Raw genomic sequence first — 21086 nt, 5'->3', positions numbered from 1 at the left:
ATATCAAGCTTCCTTCATTTTCGGGTCAGTGAAATTACCTTTACGTAAATATATATTGGTTTTATTTTCATTTATATTTTCTCATGCATTTTAATGATTACCATTTTTTTCTTGGTCTTTTGAAGTGTAGATTTATTTATATATATGTGTGTGCGTGTGTTCGGTGTGTATGGTGTGTAAGTCGAACCAGTATTAGAGAATTATGCACTTTATACGTGTACATTACAAAGTTTTACATGTTTAAGATAATTGCGCAATAGTCTGAGTCAGACGCAACTCTGAGTTTTCAATAAAATATATATTTTCTACACCTACGTATGAGACACAAAATGGATATTAAATTTGTAGATACATTTAGAACAAAATATAAATTCGACATATCATTTGTTTTTTGCGTACGTTTAAAGGTTTATAAAATATGCCACTGCGCTTAAATATACTTAGTTGTTAGTGACTCTGAGTACTGTAACGAAGGGCCAGAGTTCGAATCCCGGAGAAGGTACAAATGTTGTAAATGTATAGTGTTTGTCCGGCATGGGGTTACTCTAAATATTAGCAGAGCCTTAAGTTCTTTCGTAAGATTTGAGGACAGGGATAGAGGGGTGGCAGACCCTAAGACCGCTTCCCTGGGAGCTCTCACTCAAAACTGGGGAGGAATTGGGCAAAATCATATTGTCATCTTATATGGTATCCAAGGCTCTTGCCAACAACAGACGCAAACTTTTACCACCATAAAATTCGCGGGCTTGTTCTGATTAGGTTAGACAAGTGAGATTAGTCACGACAATAAACAAATTCTTTTGCAGTTTAGCAACTTGAGTGAAAGCTATACATTAAAACACCTTTTCCAGAGAATTTTGACATCAGTTTTATCTTATATACTATTGCTTTTTAACCAAAGTAATTTTGTGCATTTTCTTGAGGATAATCACTTACTTTTACAACTTCTGTTATCTCTTCCACAGTACCCGCAGAGTTTCAGTTCAAGAAATGCGAATCGAAGAGTCGTGGAGTTGATACCAAGCAGCTGATTTTTATTCCAGCAAATAAGATACAATACTGGGCCATGTATCCCAAATACTTTTTGAAAAGTTTAAGTATTTCTCTGAAGGTAAGATCTGATTTTGTCTATTAGACTTCTCACGTACAACTAGTACCAGAAAACTGTCTATGTACTATTTTCATAAACTAAATTTTTTAGAACTTAAATTATAATTCTGATATAGAAGCTAAAATTATGTACTTAGTATTATGATCTAATTTCATTAAAAATATTGAGAAGAGAGGCTATGGGCTGGAAAATTTGGATGTTTCCGACGAACATTTCTTGGTAGGTCGTTATGACTACATTTTTAGAAAAGTAGTATGGATATTACGATAGCAGTGAAATAAATATTCTTAAACATACGGAAGTAATTTAATTTTTATTAATACTTAACAGTCGCATTCGGTAGGACGCAGTAGTATTTGTGTATATCATGGTAGTAGTGAAATACATATTTATAATCATATGGAAGAAATTTAATTTTTGCTATTATGTCTTGAGTATTTGGCAGCTCTTTTTCAGAAAGTTGCAAGGATATATACCAGACAAGAAAATAATCTCATAGTTTCTTATGCGTAAAATAAGAAAGAATGTTCAATGCAACACTTGAATTAAGTGACTAAGTTCGATGGAACACTTGTAAGAATTAATATTCAATGTAACACTGAATTTTCCGGCACTAATAACCTTGTAAGTCTTTACCAGCTCTTGAATGGAAATAATGTCATCACGACACTAACAATCAAAGAAGCCATTCTCTAGATCTTGAGTTTTGCAACTATGTCATAATTTTTTGTTTCTTATCATGATGTGACTGATGTTAGCATTGTAACATTTGGACACTTAATAACCTTCAGTAATTATTGTAATAATTATCATTTCAGTTCCAACCAGAGGAGGGTGCTCAAATAAAAGTTTGCTTTTCGAGAAACTACTACAGAATAATTGAAGATCGAACTCAGTATGTAGAATGTCAAGATTCTAGCGGTGAGTCTAAAATACAACTTCAAGATCAAAAGCGAGTCAAAAAAAAGTGGTAACCATTAACCGTTTTACTCTCATTAATAATGGTTAATGGTAAAAATTTAGTGTTCATAATGTTTAACACTTTCATAGTCAGTTTTTACATGTGCTGCTTCAATATTTTTGAGAATTGACGCATATTCTAAAAATGAATCTTCATAACGTCCCGAACAGGTGTCTCAGACATTAGCTACTGCTTGCAGTTCCTCTGAGGCTTCTTCGATATTAAAAGCCCCATTTTCGAAAACAGTTTTAGACTGATTTTAAGAGATTAACCCTCTACATTTACTGAAATATACCTGATCTATAGCAATTATATCGACTTATTTACCTCTTTCGAGGTGCGTTTTCACAAAATTCAATTAATTCTGCTCATAATTTTCTGAATATCTTTTCTGTAATGACATTCGAAAACTTTTATAATACTCTTTTCTAAAGGCTAAAAGTTAGGAGTTGTATTTGCAAGAAGCGACGATAATATTTTCCAGAAAGAGCTCAGAGGTATACGTGCTTCATAATTACCTCATTAGTAAAATTATTTTTCGGTTCGCGGTCTCATTTCAAATACAATCAGAAAAATACTTATAGACATGCACAAATTCTTCCTGTGGAAAGTTAAAGGCAAAGCTTGACTCCCTTCAAACCTCGAAGTTTTCAGCTTTTGTCAATAATCAATACTGTCTTTTAACTGCTGCTTCCTTACTGCACGTTAATAATATAGCAATTCCTTCTTTCAGCTTCTTAAATCACCTGCTGTTTCAATTTTAAATATTAATGTGCCCTTTGATAATGCTCTGTAACGCAATTCCGTTCCGTCTGTATTATAAACTTCGTGTGACATGTATTCGTTTAGCAGCCCAAATAAAACGCTTTTTATTCACATATCAGCCTCAAGATTATCTGCCTCTTTATTCTTACAAAGCAGTTTCTGCCGAACAATACTGGATTTCTCTTTCTTCAACTTAGAAATACACAACTCAATTCAATTCAGTACAAAAATCTTTGATACAAATTCCTCTCCTAGCATTTAGTGAATTAATGAAAAATGATCTAGAAATAGAAACGCTGCCAAACCGGGATAGTGTTTAGCGACGCTGATTGCCGTACCAAAGGGCCAGGGTTCGAATCCCGGAGAAAGCACGGATGTTTGTAAATGTATAGTATCTGTGTGCATGGGGGCACTCTAAATATGCGGCGATCCAATGGCCTCTCGAGAGGTTAATGGAAGGGGAAGAGGGGTGGCCGACTCTTGAATACGTCCCCCCGGGGTGCTGTCCGTCAAAATTTGGAGGCGGAACTAAGCAAAGTAGTACTGTCACCTGTATGGTGCTCAAGGCTCTTGCCAACGACAGACGCAATCTTGCGCTCCTTGCCACGATAAATTTTGTGGGATTGTCCTGATGTTAAAGTCAGACAAGTGGGAAAAGTCACGGTAACAACAACAAGAAATAGAAACACTTTTTAGTTTTATAGCTTGAAACTGTTGTAGAAAAGCAGTTTCAAAATCTCACGGTTTTCTGTTTTCTTTTTTTAGCCTTCCTCGAGACATTTTCACTTCTTACTAGCTGTTACCCAGCAACCGTTGCAAAGCTACTTAAAGGAAAGAAAGTGTTTGTGTTTTAATTCTGCTTATTGAAATGCTTTTGGATACACAACTTTTTTTGTTTTTCCATCTGGCGCGTACGCGAATAAACCGGAATAAACACGTGAGCTGGCCACATACAGCTGCCCATGTAAAAAGCATAGATTTTTCAAATTTTAGTCCATAAACTGGTAACGATTGTCTCTGTGTTTTGTTAATCGCCATTGCAAACGTTAAAATTCGAATGCATATCTGTCGGAATCATTGGGATACGTGGCTGTTAGTTCAGTATAAATGCAGTTTGTCTCTGGCAGCAATTACCAAGAACATCAAATTGTTTTAACAATTTATCCTTTTCTGTCAGGCTTAAGTCTTTTCTTTAGGCATTTTCGACATGTTGCTAGTTAAGAACACTACAAGTTAAAGAAATATACTTCTTCCAAGTGGTCCATTCAAAATTCAAAACTTGCATTCATGGCCAGCAAAAACATTGCCCTTTGTCTGTTTAATTGATCTGTCACTTCATGATTAAAAAGCACGATCAATACTTTCTTTGGTTTTTTTTTTCAGGCTATATTTATCACTTTCTTTTCATTCGAAACTGTTAATGTACGATCATGCTAAGAAGCATTTCATGAAATTTTCTAATACTCTCTGTGAACATTATGTATCTATCCCAAAGGGAAAATTTTGAAAGTAGAAACCTTTGAACATGGGATACAAAAGTTGTACTTCCACCTCCCATCAACTGGTATTTAAGAAGGAACCCCGTTTATTTACAAATTCTCTAGAGCAGTAATTCTCAAACTTTTTTGCCACATGCACCTCGTTCACCAATACTAGACAATCATTCCCACTTCATTTCCAAACTCCAAAATACACATACATTTATTTAAATTTAAATTACTTTAATGCATTTTATAAATTAAATGATAAAAAGTATAGAAAAAAAATTGATAAATACCAAAGAGTGAAAAAAGTATCTTTTTATATTAACAAACTAAAGCTAAATAGTTGTCAGGTAAATTAAAGGTTGATCTCTTCTCCTTGAAAATATCGAATGCCTTCCGGAGAAAAACCCCCTCCCCCTGGTTGAGAACCCCTGCTCTAGAGGATTGTTTGTTTGTTTTTAAGATAACGAAGTTCATCCCCTTTGTAGTCCATAGGACTCTGAAAGCATAATCCCACTGTTACGAGGACCGAGGGATAGGAAACATTATGTCATATTCGTTTTATTGAAGCATTACATTCCTGATTGAGAAAGCCGTTGTCCACAATACATTTAAATGGATGAACCATGAAAAGTTTGTATAGGTACAAATGGGTAATCTCACTCTGAAGAATCAGTCTTTTAATAAGCGGCGGAAATAATTTAATAAACGGCTGTTTTTCTATTGTATATATGCGTTTTGGTTCCTGGAAATTTCAACGTCGTTCAGTTTATTAAACAGTAAGTTTAATAAGCGGTATCTCTCTTATAACTAAAAGCCCAAATTTACTCTAGTGTTCCTTGAAAATTTTAGAACTTGAAAAACGTGTTCCTCAATGAGTAAAGTTTGGAAAATATTAGTCTAGAGGCAATAGAGGTGGTGGAGGTGTTACTTCCACAGGTGGCGGGATTGTTACCAGCAATAAAAAATTATCAGGCGTAAATATCTAAATAACAAATCTACATTTTCCCGACAAATATACAAAACTGGCAAGCAATAATCTTGAGATGAGTAACATATGTAAATGAAGCAGTAAAAAAGCTATTTATTCTGAAGACATTATTTTTCATATTTCTTTCATCTTTTACGTTCCTAACGTTTACTTAACTACATAAACCAGAAACAGCCAAATATCCCGTAATTTTTATCTCAGAAATTAAATGTCCCAAAGATTAGAAATTTAGATCGGAATCTTTAAAACTTCATTTAATTCCATTTTGTATCTCTAATGGATTTCGTAAAAGGTGAATGTTTAAGTTTGGATGAGTAAAATTGAAAATTTTAAAATTACTACTGCATATTTTGTGTAGATGATTTTGTAACTAGTTGAATGAAATTCAGTCTGAAGGACTGTTTCCATTGCTCATTTAATTAAACATTAAATACAATTTTAAAAGTGAAAACATTTTACTTTTTATAAAAACACTTGTTTTCCTATTTAGATATATTTTATGTTCCAGTGGTTATCGCTAATCATAAAAACATAATATTTGTATTTTATTTCTCGCTTGGATCGCTTAGTAAATATTTAATGAATAAATCGAGAAATAATTATTTGTTATTAACAAAATTGTTTCTGGCAAAATAATTTTTCTTCCAGGAGAAAGAAAACCTTTATCCCTCGAAGTGCATTAATTTTAATTTTTATTTAAACTATCTCAAATAGAGATTTAATTTTACCATGTGTATATTACTTCCACATTTGATCTCATTGAGTGCATACTGAAAATTTGCTTTTAATTTTTTTAGGTGCCGAAATTGAATTCAGAGTCAGCAATCCATGCAAAGGTAAGTTCCTATGCAATCAATTTATACTTTCCCTTCATTAAATGGAATGTATAAAGTGCACAGAACATTTCTTTATGTTCTGTGCACTTAATACACATTTTCGTACAATTGTGTTGGTGTTTATTTAATCCACTTGTGATATACACAACACTATAATGTAAATGTATGCAAAATATTTTTGTATATTTGTTCCTATCCATGATTAATTAATTTCAATACAGTCGCTTTATAATTTTGTGTTTTTACCTATTCATTTTTATTTATTTATTAATACTTATTTTGATTTTGTGCAATTCTTGTGTATTTTGTGTATCTTTTAATTTGAGAATAATAATTTAATTTGATGCACCTAGTTGGTTCATTGTTTTGCAGTATGTTCTGTCCTGAATAAGTAAGTGTTTTAATTATGTAAATAACATAAGAAAAACCGGGTACATGATCTATTATAGTCTATCTAGCTTTGAGACAAATTTATCTGCAATTTGGCGCACTTAAGATTTTAAAGTTAAGAAACGTATTTTCATAAATCCAGGACGTCCAGTCGCTTTTCACTTCCACTTGACAAAAGCACAGTTAGAGGCCTCAGGAACCTCTCGGATTAGTCAGTTTGCTAGCTGGAATTCTGTAGAGTTATTGTATTAAGCGATTTAGTCTGCACTCGATCAGCTAATCTGCAGTAGTGGTACATCTTTTGAACTCTGAAGCTGTGACGTTTAGGCTCAACGGGATGCTGATTTTTTAGGAATTGAATCTAGATATTCATTCCTGTGTTCAAGAAAATTAGTCTTATATCGCTCTGTTCTGGCAGAGCTACCTTTATTTATTTTCATTATCGTAATAATAGTTATATCTTGACCTTGAGCTAAAGATTCAAGTTTCCTCCTATCATCCATCCTGCTTCTACGCGATCCGTCAAACGCTCAAGAATACATAAAAAAGCGTACGTAAAATAATCCAAAAAATGCTTTGTAGGCTTTGACCTTTATCTTTTATGCGTTATTTGCGCTATTGTCAGTGGAAATTATTTTATATTTTAGACTGAACTCTCAAACAAGAGCCGATATTTTAAGGTAAAAAAAATACGGGATGGTTACTTTTATGATGTTAAACATTGTTCCTTATTTGCATAGAATGACAGAATTATTCCATACATCTGCATTTTTCAAGACATTACTGGATGAGTTGTTATTTCCCAGAGCCTGTATCGATGAAAAAGAAAGGGCATTTCATTTACAAATAAAGCAGTCGAAAGTATACACTCTTTTTTTCACCGAAGATTTATTTTCGGTTGTATAAGAGCATTTTATTTTAAGCAATACTATATAAAATTTCTAAAGACTACAACATAAAAGTTCATCGCTTTTTTTAATTTTTTAAATATTTCTCAATTTATTTCAAAATTGTATATTCATTACATTGAAATGCATAAATTCTACGTACTCCTACATTTTCTAAAGTTATTTTACGCTTGTTATGAAAAATATGCACTTGTAACGATATGCGGTTAATAAAATGTCTAAGGGTTTCATTTTCACAAAAAAAAAAAAAAAAAAAAAAAAAAAAAAAAATTTTAAATTACTTTTTAAATATTAAAACAGACTTATTATATTAACTATGTAGACATGTCTATAAAAAATTTCAGTTTATTCGTAATACAGCAAATTTTAGGAATCTGAGAAAATTTAGAAATTTTTTTTGAAAATAATACGTCTAACTCTAATGTAATGCTCTTCAATAAATATTTAATTATAGCAATTTTAAAGCAGAAACTGCTCAAAAGTATAAATTGGTAAAAATCTAGCGCACAATTTGAGAAATATCATACCGTTAGTTTAGAAATTGGTTTGAAATCTTTTAACGCCCCTTGAGTTGAGAGATAAATGTGAAAACCTTAATAATTATCTCAAAAAATATTAGTTCTTGAAATGAAACAACACTTGGTAAAATGAAAGGAAAATATTTTGTTAACTTATGTAACCTAATCTAATAGCTTTACATCGCATGAGTCTTACAAGTGGCGTATATGCGTAATATTTGTGAATATTATGCATATAATAATATTATATTATTATATTATTATAATAATAATATTATATTATTATAATGTAAATATATGCGTAATATTCATAAATATTACGCCACATATTTACATTCATAACCATGAACATCGTTTTCCTTTGTCCTACTCATGAATATTACTCTTAGTTATCTTTACGCATGAATTTTACTGATGACTTTGTAAGGATTTACTTGCTTTCATCTAACCCGTTATTTTATGTTAAATAGCTTTACTGTCATTTTCCTTTTCCGTTTTCCGGCCAGTATGCAAATTTTAGTTCGCATGTATACAGGTGAGGTAGAAAGAGATTGCATTTAAAGGAAGGTTTTAGATTGTTGAATTAGAACGGCTTCAGCCTGTTGAAAACCACGTTACTATAGTTGAATTTCTTTCGATAGCTGTCTTTCTGCGGCGTTGCCTTGTTCTTGCCTTTAATGCTTGTCACGCCGGCATAAGTTTGAGCCAACTTGCGCATTATTCATTCTGTGCAGCCTTTGGCTAACTTACAAATTAGTTTAAATTTGAATTCATTAAATTTTGAGTTATGCCATAATTTCTGGCTGGTTTTGTGGGCACAAGAAGTTCCTTCTGTTAAATACTGAGTTTTGATAAAAGGGTCTTTTACACCCTTCTTATGTTCTCAATCTGATTACTGGACTAAGCAATAAATCAGTTAGGTTCAGCTTGAGGCTTGAAATTATTTTATGCTTCCCAAGACGTACAACTTTCAAGATTGCGCAACTTTTAAGACTACTTTTTATTTTCGACACTTACCTTATTTACTTTACTTTTTTACTAGCATTATTTTTCAACATTTTATTTTTTATTTTTCTTATTATTTACAAACTGAAATACCAAGAAATAGTTAAATTTCATTTGTGAACTGATTTTTTTCATAAAATCAGAAAAAATAGGGTTGAGACTTTAAATATGAATTCCTTTCCGCTATTTTAAAGAATAGCGGAAAGGAATTCAGTCTGTTGTAAGCGTAAATGGAAGGAATAAAATATTTTAAAGGTGAAACTTCTAAAACCAAAAGTGATCTTAGACGCTATAGCCTTTGGAAATAACTCATCAAGCTTAAATGAAACTTAAAAATGTTTCAAATAATTAAAAAACCTCTAGTATCTGGTTTTGGCTGGATATCTCTTCGCAGTTTTCCAGTTGCCTTCAGTCTTTGATTCCGAGTTCGATTATCTGTATGGTAGTTCTGAATAAACTTGAAGAATTTTAAAACTTTACACCAATGTTTAAATTAAGTGTATTATGCAGAGAAATCCAAAGCAAATAAATCAGGCACAATCATAGTTTAATTTGTATTAGTATTTACAAACCCAAAGAAAAAAAGACACCATTGGAAAATATTATGTTTGCGAATAAGGCATTTCAATCACCAGTCATTTTCATTAGAACATATTTCTCAAAATTAAAGTCAAGCGATCCTACTGGCGTTGCCATTCCATGTACAAATATCTACTCTATGCAAATTTACATTGATCACTATTTGACAGAAAAGAGAATTAGAATACTTCTATTTCCTTGCCACAGATCTGTTTTCATATAAGAGCTGCCGTTTACTTTTTCACATCATGCTTTAAATGTTACAGCACAAATTTCGATAGATATCATGAGAGAAGAAAATGCCTCAGAATTTGAGTTGGATGCTTACACGTTTTTATAATTATTTTCCAGGTCGAAATGAACACAATTGTGATCCTTTTTATTTCTTTGTCGAAGGAAAGAAATCAGGCTCGAACCTTTGCGAAAGTAAGTAGTAACGACTTTTTATTCCTTATCTATACCTTCTAGATTATTTCATTCCGTACTAGTCATAAAAGAAAGCAATAAATGAATTACTTTTCAACGCACTGAAAAACCTAAAAATAAGTTCTTTTCTGGGTGAAGCATTTGCCTCTTATATTCTGTGAAGAGATGCTTGCCACATTTTTAGCACTGAATGAACAGATACTCGTGCAACACAAACTACAAGTAAGTTATTTTGGTGCCCATTCAGCGAAGCAAAATATGTAAGTACCTGCAAAAGATCTATAAGGTATTTTCTGCCTCCTTTCTGCATGCCTCCGTGGTGTAACAATTAGCATACTCGGCGCGTATTCGAGAGTCCAAATTCGAATCCCGGGGAGGGCACTGCGCATTTTCCACTGCTCTAGCATCAAAATACAGTGGAGCCCGAGCTAAAAAGTGGCGGATGATGATTCTCCACCAACAGGATTCGGCGATTGGTCCCCTAATCCCCAGTCGCCCTTAAAAAAAAGAGTATATAACACATTTTCTCCCTCTTTTCTGCATGCCTTCGAGGTGTAACGGTTAGCACACTCGGAGCGTATTCGAGAGGTCCAGGTTCGAGTCCTGGCGAGGAACTTGCTCCTTTTTCTCTTCTCCAGCATTTAAAAACCCTAATGAATCTACAGATCAATAAAATATATGTTCTGTTTTAGCTTGTCTGTTAAATAAATTCACTCTTCATGTAAATCTGCTTGGCTAATTATTGTTAAGACTCATATTAGTATGAACTCGTATTTCTAAGAAATTACGAAAATTTGTTCAAGTCAAATTTCGATTAACAAAAATTACACATAAATTACCTATACTTTGTTGAGTATTCGAGAATGAGTCGATCTCATATCAGAATAAGTTATATGAAATGTGCACTAATCCTCTAGAGAAACTTTAACGTATATTGTTTAACTTCACACTCTCTAACTTAAATCTTCTGCAGATTTCGTAAAATAAAAATAAATTTACATTACTCCCAAAGGGGCGTTTTTTTAACGTTTTGTGGGTTACCTTTATTTATTAAATATCATGTTCTTCGCACTTAAATCATAAAATTCAGTTCAAGAGCAATATTGCAAAATAATTTTTAAATGTGCATATCTTTAGAATTTCCGATACACAGCCTCGCGTGCTGGAGATAATTCCCCCCCCCGTACAGTCTTGCCATTCCTCACTTTGAAATCATTGAGTTTGTTAATTAAAAATTCGTTAAAGTTTTACAAAATATGAGACAAATAATAAAACAAATTCCAAATCCCAAATTTGGGCTTCCAGATGCCCATATTCGGGTGGAAACGTACGTTATTCAAAATTTGATGGCTCTAGGTACCGTCGTTTTATCACAGTGTGAGAAACATGCATACATTTATGCAGATTCATCATTATTTAATTTCTTTAAATATAATAAAGGGCTTTAATATTTGATGACAACAGTGTGAAAAGTGAACCACCGGCATTTAAAGTTTTCAACGCAAAATGCTAAAACGACATTAATAGACCTGCTGGGCTAGAGATTGTATTTCGTTTGGAAGATTTAAAATTAGTGTATTATATTAAAATTCATAATCCTTGTAAATTAAGTATATTATATTAGAATCTAAATCTCTTTAGAAATTACAGAGCTTTTTAAATAAATACTTGGCAAGCAAGGCATCCCCCAATATAGACCCTGAAACCGCTCAAATCAAGTAGTCTTACTGATGTTTTGAATAATACATAATTTCATGTTAATATAGAGAGCGGAAAATCTGAGACAGGTTTAACTTAAGTATATACTGGACAGCAAGAGAAATAAATTTTACAATGTGATTTTCTTATGTTCTAATTACCTACAGCACGTCAATAAAGAATCGCAGATTCAACTACAATTACAGCTTTTAAAATTTTCATGGAAGTCAGTAATTAGTAGATGTTGCTTAAGAAACATATTTCAGAAGAATTTGTTTCATGTCATTTATTTAATCAATTATAATAAAGCACACATGGGCTGTCTGCGTAATGAAAGAAATAACTTTGTGATAAACGTTTTAAAGAACCCTGACGAGTATTAATACAACGCATGAGAAAAAACAAGAAAATAGCCATTATCTTCTTTTATAATGTTATAACTTTTATTTCACCATTAATTTAGATTATCAGGATCCAACACAATCTCTTCTAAAGTGCTATTTTCATATTTCCCTATCATAATACGTTCAAATCAGTTTGATCTGTAAGTATAAAATTAAAGTTATTGGTGATGTTCTTGACTAGTTTCACAAGATATTACACAAAAAGTAACTCTGAAGCAAAGAACCATTTTTACTCTTATTACTTACTCTCTTAGCTGTCATCACATAATAACGAACATGTTGAGCGCTAGTTGAATTCTGTTGAGGTTAAGTATCATTTTTTTTCTAAGTTTCCTGCTTAGATTACAAAGTTTTCAAGTTTCTGAGTAGTTGACTTTTCATATGTAGTGGATTTAATAATCTAACAGAGTTCTGAGTATAACATTTATTCAGTCACCCTCGAAAAATAGCTTTTACACTGGTACATGTAAAGACATTTATAATACACAATGTTACAAATTATCACAAATTACAGCATCATTAAAACAGAAGACAAAGTTGTTTTATAGAATGCAGAAAACAGTAAGAATTTACTCCTATTTTCTCAAGAGCATTTGCTGTATATTTGTTTAAAAATGCATTGAATTATTCCGCTATGAAAAATACTCAATTAAAAAAGGCATTCATATGAATGCAAAAATTGTATTAATTCATTAGCCTTTTTTTAAAAAAATATTTTCATTTCCTCTTTAAATGTCGACACTTCAAAAATGTTAATATAATGATAAAAGCTCTCTGTGTTTTAGAACAACACGTTAATTTCTGACAATGATCAAAAACTATTAAAATTATAAGGTATTTCTCCCACTTTCCTAGCATGCCTTCGTGGTGTAACGGTAGCACGCTGGGCCGGTATTCCAGAGGTCCGTGGTTCGATTCCCGGTGAAGGCGGTTGCATATTTTTCATGTTTTCTACTTCCAATTAACCTAATGACTCTACAAGTGTCGCCCGAACTAAAAGGGTTGTGGATGATGATTCTCCGCACCCAGGATTTGGCGACTAGGTCCCCTAAAACCCTAGTCGCCCTTTAAAAAGGGGAGTATATAAGGTATTTCTCCCACTTTCCTAGCGTGCCTTCGTGGTGTAACGGTAGCACGCTGGGCCGGTATTCCAGAGGCCCGTGGTTCGATTCCCGGCGAAGGCGGTTGCATATTTTTCATCTTTTCTGCTTCCAATTAACCTAATGACTCTACAAAATAACTTACTATCTTCCGATAAATTAATTATCGCCTTAGTGAATCAGCTCATCTAACAAGCGAGAGATCTAATGCTCACGTGTAATTTGTAACTAAACTTTTTTGTCATACTTTCGTTCAACTCGAAACCGTACTGTGTTAGCATTCCTCTTCTAAACCTGGTTTTCCTAATACTTCACTATGATAGAATTTCCGTGTAGAGTCATAAGGTTTATCGAAGCATGAGACACGAGAAATATGCATTGCCTTCGTCGGAACTTACCAACTAGACCACGGAGGCACGCGGCAAGGAGGAATAAAAATCTTGCATCCTTAGAAAAGTCTTCTATGAAAATTACTTATCTTTTAAGACAAGTAAGAAAGGGTAGTATTGGATATGATTATTTAATAAAAGTGAAATGCATGAGGGATATCATCCTATGCCCCATTCTAATTTTAAATTGAGTATACTCTTTGATATCCTACCATAAATAAAAGTTCATCCGGGAGCTAATGACATCAAAATATTTTAGATAAAGTAATGGTAATTACTGAAGACCAAGTAATGTCAAAAGCCAATGACAGTAAAATCAGCCAACAGCAAAATCAGATCATATAACTCTAAACAAACCATATAAAGGGGGAAGGTTCTTCAGGAAGCAATTTCCATAAGTACAGTTAAGGAAGTTAACTTCAGTTTATAACTCAAATCTAGAACATAAAAAAGTAAAATCAGTTTTTATTGAATCTTTACATAAATTCTATTCTCCGACTGCCAATCTTGGGTTGGCAAGAAAACTCTCCTTCTTCTGCACTTCTCTATAAGATGAAGAATTTCAGAAAGCAACTTGCATAACTTTGGATCTGCGAACATGGAAAATGCATCATTAGTTGCAGATGTAATATCAGAAGTGGAAACATTTTCTTCCGTTGATCTTCGTTATACTTAGATGTTTCAGTCTTTCCTTTTGCGTCATCAGCTGAAAGACTCTGAAGTTTATATTCAATATTCAGCCCAGAGTCTTCGTTGTTTTCTTACAAAATAAGCTCTTCTGAAGCTCCTGGGTTTGGGGAATTAAGAGTATCCACGATAGTTTGTATGATGGTTCAAATTACATCGCAAGCAGCAAGCTTTTTCATCATCGCGGGGTTCACGTGTGTAAATTAAGTATTCTTCACTGCACTTCAAACAACTCGCAGCATGGAAGCTCAATATGTGTCTGGGTCAAAGAGTAGCCGAACGGCGGTGTGCGCGAAAAAAAACGCTGTTATTTCCCTGGAAAACGCCTTTTATTTCCTTCACTGTTTCAAATCAATAATGTACTCCGCGATCAAAAAAAGAGAAATAATTTTTCATTTTGTGCGTTCTACCATCTTTTAAAAATGTTTCCATCTCTTTGAAACACCAGTACATATGGAAAGTTGATTTTTTGCTGATTGTCACTATTAGAAAGCCTAAAAATGTTAGGGACACCTTATAGTGATAAGGTTTCTCTGTTTCCTGCATGTAATATTGATATTTTTTTTTTCTTTCCCAGACTTCGGATGCAGCACAGCAAAAGATATCAAAGTTGAATTCCAGCATGAAGGTAAGAAATACCAGATAAGATTTGCTTGTGCATCTGTAATCAGAATTTTACTTCTGTTTCGACCTCAATTTTGAATTTTCTTAAAATGTAAAGCACATTAAATTCTGAGACATGGTACCTTTTTTCATAAATGCAGTTATCCAAATCTTCTATATTATGAAAAAAAAATATTATGAAGCATGGCATTTAGTATTGTGAAGAACTGACATAAAGCCTGCCACATAAAAGCAAGGGTGAACAGACTTCATATCAATAGGAGGCACATTATAGAATTCAGATATTTAAATCGCTTTAAGTGTAATAAAAAGATTGGTAATAAAAATAAATGTTTCAAGCACACTAAAGAAGAGCTCCGTAATTTTAATTCATTTTTTATTAATAACTAAAATTTAGCAACCATTTTTGCTACTGCTATGTATACTGAGAAGTACTGTGTTCCTATAACATGACTATTTTTAATTTTTCTGCGATATATTCCGCAAGTTATGTCCGAATGATAACATCGGATGCTACAAAATGCATTTATCTATCTACAATTTTGAATTCCCGCCCTGTTCATTGATGTAGACTGCCGGGATACTACAAGATGCATGGAGAATGGCAAATGAGTTTGAAAGGATGATACCGACACCATTGTTGCGGCCAAATGGTTTTTTCTTCAAACTTTACTCCTATCGACACTGAACAACCTCATTATTCCTATGGGACAAAACCATTTCTCTTAGGTCTATAATACGAGCAACCTCGGAACGAAGATGTAACGCTACAGGTTACATCTCAAGCACATCTTTTCAGACAGTTTGCAGTATCAAAGCAGAAAGTTCAATTTAAAATTGGCGCTTAATGAGAATACGGTACTTCTAATATTGCGCTATGCGATATTCTCATGCAATTTTAACGAACCTTATAACATAATTGGAGTTCAAATTCTAATCCTTTTTCCAACTCCTCAAGGACATTAGAATACAGAGTTTATCAGTGTAGCTCAGTTTTCTTTGCATGCGTATTAAATGTATGCAGGTAGATTTTAATAGAAGGTGTATTCTCAGTGTCATTCGGAAAAATTCTATTATATACTCTCAATGTAGTTTAAAAATTTAAGTTGCTGATTTCTGAAACATATGTGACATATCCCAACGATATCTGCTTCAGACTGTGATTGTATTTAAAAAAATATTACCGCTGGTTAAGCAACCCACCATGCGGTTCATAAAGGTACATACCTGCTAAAATGAATGGATCTGAAATTATCCCATTTTGTTCCATTTATTATTTTAGCTTCCTTTAAAGTAGCATGAAATGCCACACAAGAAATAATTTAACACATTTTCTGCAGAACTTCAAAAAACGTAACAAATAAATATTGAATTTAACTTTTTTTTCCAGAATATTAACTTGAGAAATGATTTAAATTAATATTTTTCTTGAAACAAAAGTTATCAGCATTAACTTTTTAATTTAAAAAGGTTTCCGTCCAAGTCTTAAAAATTTTAAGGGTTCATTACCTTTAAGCTTCAGACCACGGGCATGCAATTGTGTTCGATAAATCCGAAAACAAGTATTATTTCCTTAAATATTGATCTTAGACCAGCGGTTCTCAACCTTTTTTGCCTTATGTCTAAATTTTAATCATTACTAGAAGATTATTTTCCCCTTCCTTTCCCAAACGTGAAAATTATACACTGTATGCATTTGTTCAGATTTAGATTCTTTTTAGCGTGTTTTATAAATTAAAAAACAAAAAGTATAAAAAATATTGGTAAATGCCAAAACTTCAATAAATGTAGTTTTTCATATTTATGTACTAAAAGTAAATACGTAACAGCTAAATAAAAGGCTGAACGTATTCCCTCCTGAAACTGTGATTTCTCTGGTTGAGAACCACTGTCCTAAACATATATTTCCAATTGTAAAATTTCTCAAAAGGAGGTAAAATATTTTACAAAACCAGGTTCATCATTAGAAAAGCGGGATGAGAGAATTTTTAAAATATAATATCTAACATTTTATACAGTGTTCATATATAAAAACGTACGTAAAACGCAATAGTATTTACACTCTTTAATGTTACAAAGTTGTAACATATTTTTTGTTACAATTATAAAGAAATTTCCCTTTCAAAGACATATAGTTTAAAAAGACTTTTGTTTGTGCGTTCTGAATATGCACCTTTTGGATAGTAATGAAACCCCTATAATTCATACGTGAAAAGGCAAATATTGTGTTTTAAGAAAGCATGATATCATGCTATCTGATGCTTATTTTTCGTTGGAAAATATTTGTCACAATTTGATGTAACATCCCTCCAGGTTGGTTCAATTCTTCGACAGGATGTCTCCTCTTATTTTCTTACTTACCTTATAAACATTGCTATTTTTACAGTTACTTAAATAAAGATAATAAAAGTTTTGTAACAAGAAGCTGTCAAATTATATTCAATAAAATTAAATCAATTTTAAACAGGGCACTGCTTTGCGTCTGTAATATTATGTCATTTTAGCAATAATATTGCTGATAAGAAAAAGAAGAATGCGTAATTTTTTAACCAAATAAATGAAGTTATCAAAGTTTTTCAGAATTAAGTAAAAGCAACGAAATTTGTCAAGTTTATTATTTATAAAAACCCAAAATTTAAATTAAACTTACCTTTCTTCCCATTTTCAAAATTCTCCTGGTGGAGGAAATAAGATGAAACAGCTTTAAACTAGTAATTTAAGCAGTTATTTGATTAAATTTTCCGCAGGGATTATCATGTACAGTTCATGACAGTCCCCTACATTCAAGGGCTCCGTACACCTGATAATCGGGCGTACATATTCCTGCCATAGTATGACGCTATTAGTATTTCATTCACCAGTGTTTCAGAGAGGTTCGAACTTGTTTCGGATCTTTTTGCCATTTTTATTTGGTCAGTCTGTTATCTGAAACTGTGCGTTTATATATAACTTTCTCTCTTTCTGTTTACTTATTTAGAATCTTTTCAAAATATTATAAGATATTGATAAAGGAATAAAACAGAAATATTGGATTTTAAGAGATCACCAGAAACTAAATGCTACGAATTCAACCTATGATTATAATAATGATACTTTTACTAAATATTTTTCATGGAAAGACCCAGTTATAACGCAAATATTGAAGAATTGAAAGTTTGGAAAAGAAAAATATTCTTCAGTTTCCAGAGAGTTAATTTTAAATGCGTACTAAAGCTAATTCCTTTTTGCACACAAAACGAAAGGAATCGCCTTAGAGCTGGCTTATGAAATCTAAATAGAGAAACAAAAATATAGACTTTGTCGTCATTGAAGCCCTAAGAAAGCCTTCAGTAAATTTCACCTCAGTGTTCATCTTTGAAAAGCACATTTTTCATTCATTCGTTGTAGTATAATAAAGTGTAAGCTAACATTTCAATGATCTGAACTTTTTCTCCACTAGAGGAAATTTTAGTTTATAGTCAAAACCATTTTATGGCAGTACTTTTCAAACGTCTTAGCCTTATGACATGCATGCATATAGCTGCAATTTATTATGACTCGTATGCATAAAATCGCTCTGAAATAAAGGTAAAGAAACAAAGGTCCCTAGAATAAAATATTTAATAATGAAGTAATAGTAAATAAACACATGTAATTACATGGTTTGCAAAAAAATTTCAAAGTACCAGGAAGGAAGGGGTTGTCTTTGATGAAATTGAATATGTGTATATCTCATACACAGATAATAAAATGATTGAAAAATCAAGGTCATAGTACCTGTTCATAGCTCACAATTACCCATTGAGTGTCCAAATTATTAGTCGGTCGAACCGCCTCTGACGATAATACATGCTTGAATTCGTCGAGGCAAGAAGTGGTACAGGTTCCTAATGTCATTCTGCGACACATTCTGCCAGGCATTCATCAGCTGTCGCTCCAGATCTGCGATATTTTGTGGTGCCCGAATCTGGCAGCCTACCATGCCTCAGACATGTTCGATTGGTGAAAAGTCTGGTGACCTTGCTGGCCAAGGAAGATTATCAACCGCACGGTATATGCGAGTATATGCGTGCGATTATCAACCGCACGGTATATGCGAGTATATGCGTGCGATTATCAACCGCACGGTATGTACCAGAGATATGCGAGCGGTATGTGGCCTGGCATTATCTTGTTGGAAAATGGCCCCAAGATGGCGTTCCATGAAGGGTAATTCAGGATGGTATCAACATATCGTTGAGCTTTTAAAGATGTACGGAGGATAACTAAAGATGACCTGCTGTCTAAGAAATAGAGCCCCACACCATCACACCAAGGGTTATGGCCGTATGCCTTTGTAAAACCGAGGCTGATTGGCACCGCAGGCCTCGTCCTCTCCAGACACGAATACGGTGGTCATCTGCTTCAAGAATGAAGCGGGATTCATCGCTGAACACTATACGATGCCAGTCTGATGGCAACCATGATGATCGACTGCGACACCATTCCAGACGAATCCGTCGATATTGTAGGGTCAAAGGTAAACGTCTTCAAGGCCTCTGTGAACGTAAGCCGGCCTCAGACAAGCGCCGTGAGATGGTGGATGGTACCACGGAAGGTATAGACGTGGCTGTAGTGCGTTGAATAGTCCATAATGGTACCGTTCGGACTGTTCGGGCCTGGCGAACATTCATCCTATCTTGCCAGGCATTTGTGATCCTTGACCTTCCACAGCCTTCATTTTGTCGGCCATTTCCTTGTAGCAACCACTGCTGCCAACATCTTTGCACAGCAGTGTCTGTACGCTGCAGGTGGCGGCCTATTGGTCATTATGACTACCCAGCTTTACGCAACCCTACAATGCGACCACGTTCGAAGTCGTTTAGTTGTCTGTAAGGTCTTCGATATCGTCGTAATGACATCTTTAGTTGCTTCTTTACGGAATTACAATGGCAGCAACCAAAAAAGGATAAATTTTCCGTCTCTGTTACTGGTTTTATACTTTACGAATTGCGAACTAGAAATGCGCGCTATAATCGCAATTCCTGTTCATTTGCCTTTAATCATTTGAATGTTCGATCAAGAAGTTTTTGCAGACCAAATTTCGTCACGATCGCAAAAGTCATTCTTGGTGCTTCGATTTTTTTGCAAAAGAGTGTATATAATAAATAAGCATTATTAATTACATAACAAAAGAGTATTCCAAAACTACTCAGGAAAAATTCTTTACCAATCCACTGTCGATCTAAACCTATACTTTTTTTTTTACTTTTCTTTTAGACATTTTGAATTGTTTGTAAAAAATTATAAAATAACTGAAATAATGTGTTGCTAGAAAACGCCACGAAGTCTTAAAATAGGTTAGTTTCTTTTTCATATTTGCATGTTTCAGCATGAGCACTTTTAAGGTGTGCATTATCATTAGTGAGATTTTTAATGTTTTAAGAGATTTCAATTTCCAATTTTACTTTAATTTCAGGTATATCTTGCAGTGCAGCAAGTTTTGTGTCCGTGTCGGCTCTAACGTTTTTGTTTGCAGCCTTTATCTTTTTCGTGCACAGATATTAAATACAGAAGTCATCTCCAAGGATGCATTTGCAGGAAGTGGAAAAGAAGTGTAGAACTTTTTGTCACGGAAACTTCAAATATGTTAAGAAAATGTTCATATTTTTATGTTTGAATATCTTCTCATTTGTAAAGTTTAAGCTTATTCAGATGGATTCTTCAATTTTTGTATAAGTCGTATAGCAATAAATTTTTGTGGTTTTTTAATGTCATTTTACTTCCTAAAAATATAACAGCGAAATTTTAAAATCCAAATGCAAATCCTTGATTCGCAATACTACCAAATAATACAATTGGAAATCGAAAATAATCTTCTAACTCTTTTAAATGTTTCATCAGTTCTCAAAGAAAGTTTAGACTCCAGAAGATACAGGTTAAATGTATTTAATAAATTAAACTTTAATTTAGAATTAATAGGCTAGGAGAAATTGGTTTTGAAAGAACTTCATTTGAATGCCCACACTACTCTAAAGCTGATAGAGGCCATAAAATCTTTGCCATTAATGCAAGTGCAGCCAATGCCAGCAATTAAGAATTAATGCATTATTAATTTCTGACTTATATTAATAGACTTATATTAATCTATTTCAAAGCAACAAATTACCAAAAACTTTAAAATATGAAATTATTAAAAATACAACTTATGAATTCAGATGCAAGTCACTAAATAATTTACTTATAGAATGC

General features: G+C 33.1%; 1 protein-coding gene across 1 annotated transcript in view; it reads left to right on the top strand.

Moving 5' to 3' along the window:
• Positions 1 to 20606, top strand: part of LOC118186996 (uncharacterized) — a 66824-nt gene extending 46218 nt beyond the window's left edge. The window contains exons 13-18 of the mRNA XM_035357175.2: positions 966 to 1111; positions 1930 to 2032; positions 6110 to 6148; positions 9900 to 9974; positions 14830 to 14880; positions 20314 to 20606. Of these exons, the coding sequence (XP_035213066.2) occupies positions 966 to 1111; positions 1930 to 2032; positions 6110 to 6148; positions 9900 to 9974; positions 14830 to 14880; positions 20314 to 20402 (503 nt within the window). The 3' untranslated portion in view covers positions 20403 to 20606. The remainder of the gene's footprint in view (positions 1 to 965; positions 1112 to 1929; positions 2033 to 6109; positions 6149 to 9899; positions 9975 to 14829; positions 14881 to 20313) is intronic.
• Positions 20607 to 21086: the final 480 nt, after the last annotated feature.

The sequence above is a fragment of the Stegodyphus dumicola genome, chromosome X2 (assembly GCF_044657685.1).
Source record: "Stegodyphus dumicola isolate Sdum_Otavi_A_Nest chromosome X2, ASM4465768v1".
Taxonomy (NCBI): Eukaryota; Metazoa; Arthropoda; class Arachnida; order Araneae; family Eresidae; genus Stegodyphus; species Stegodyphus dumicola.
Note: the sequence above shows the minus strand (reverse complement) of the source record. Positions and strands in the feature narration are given on the sequence as shown.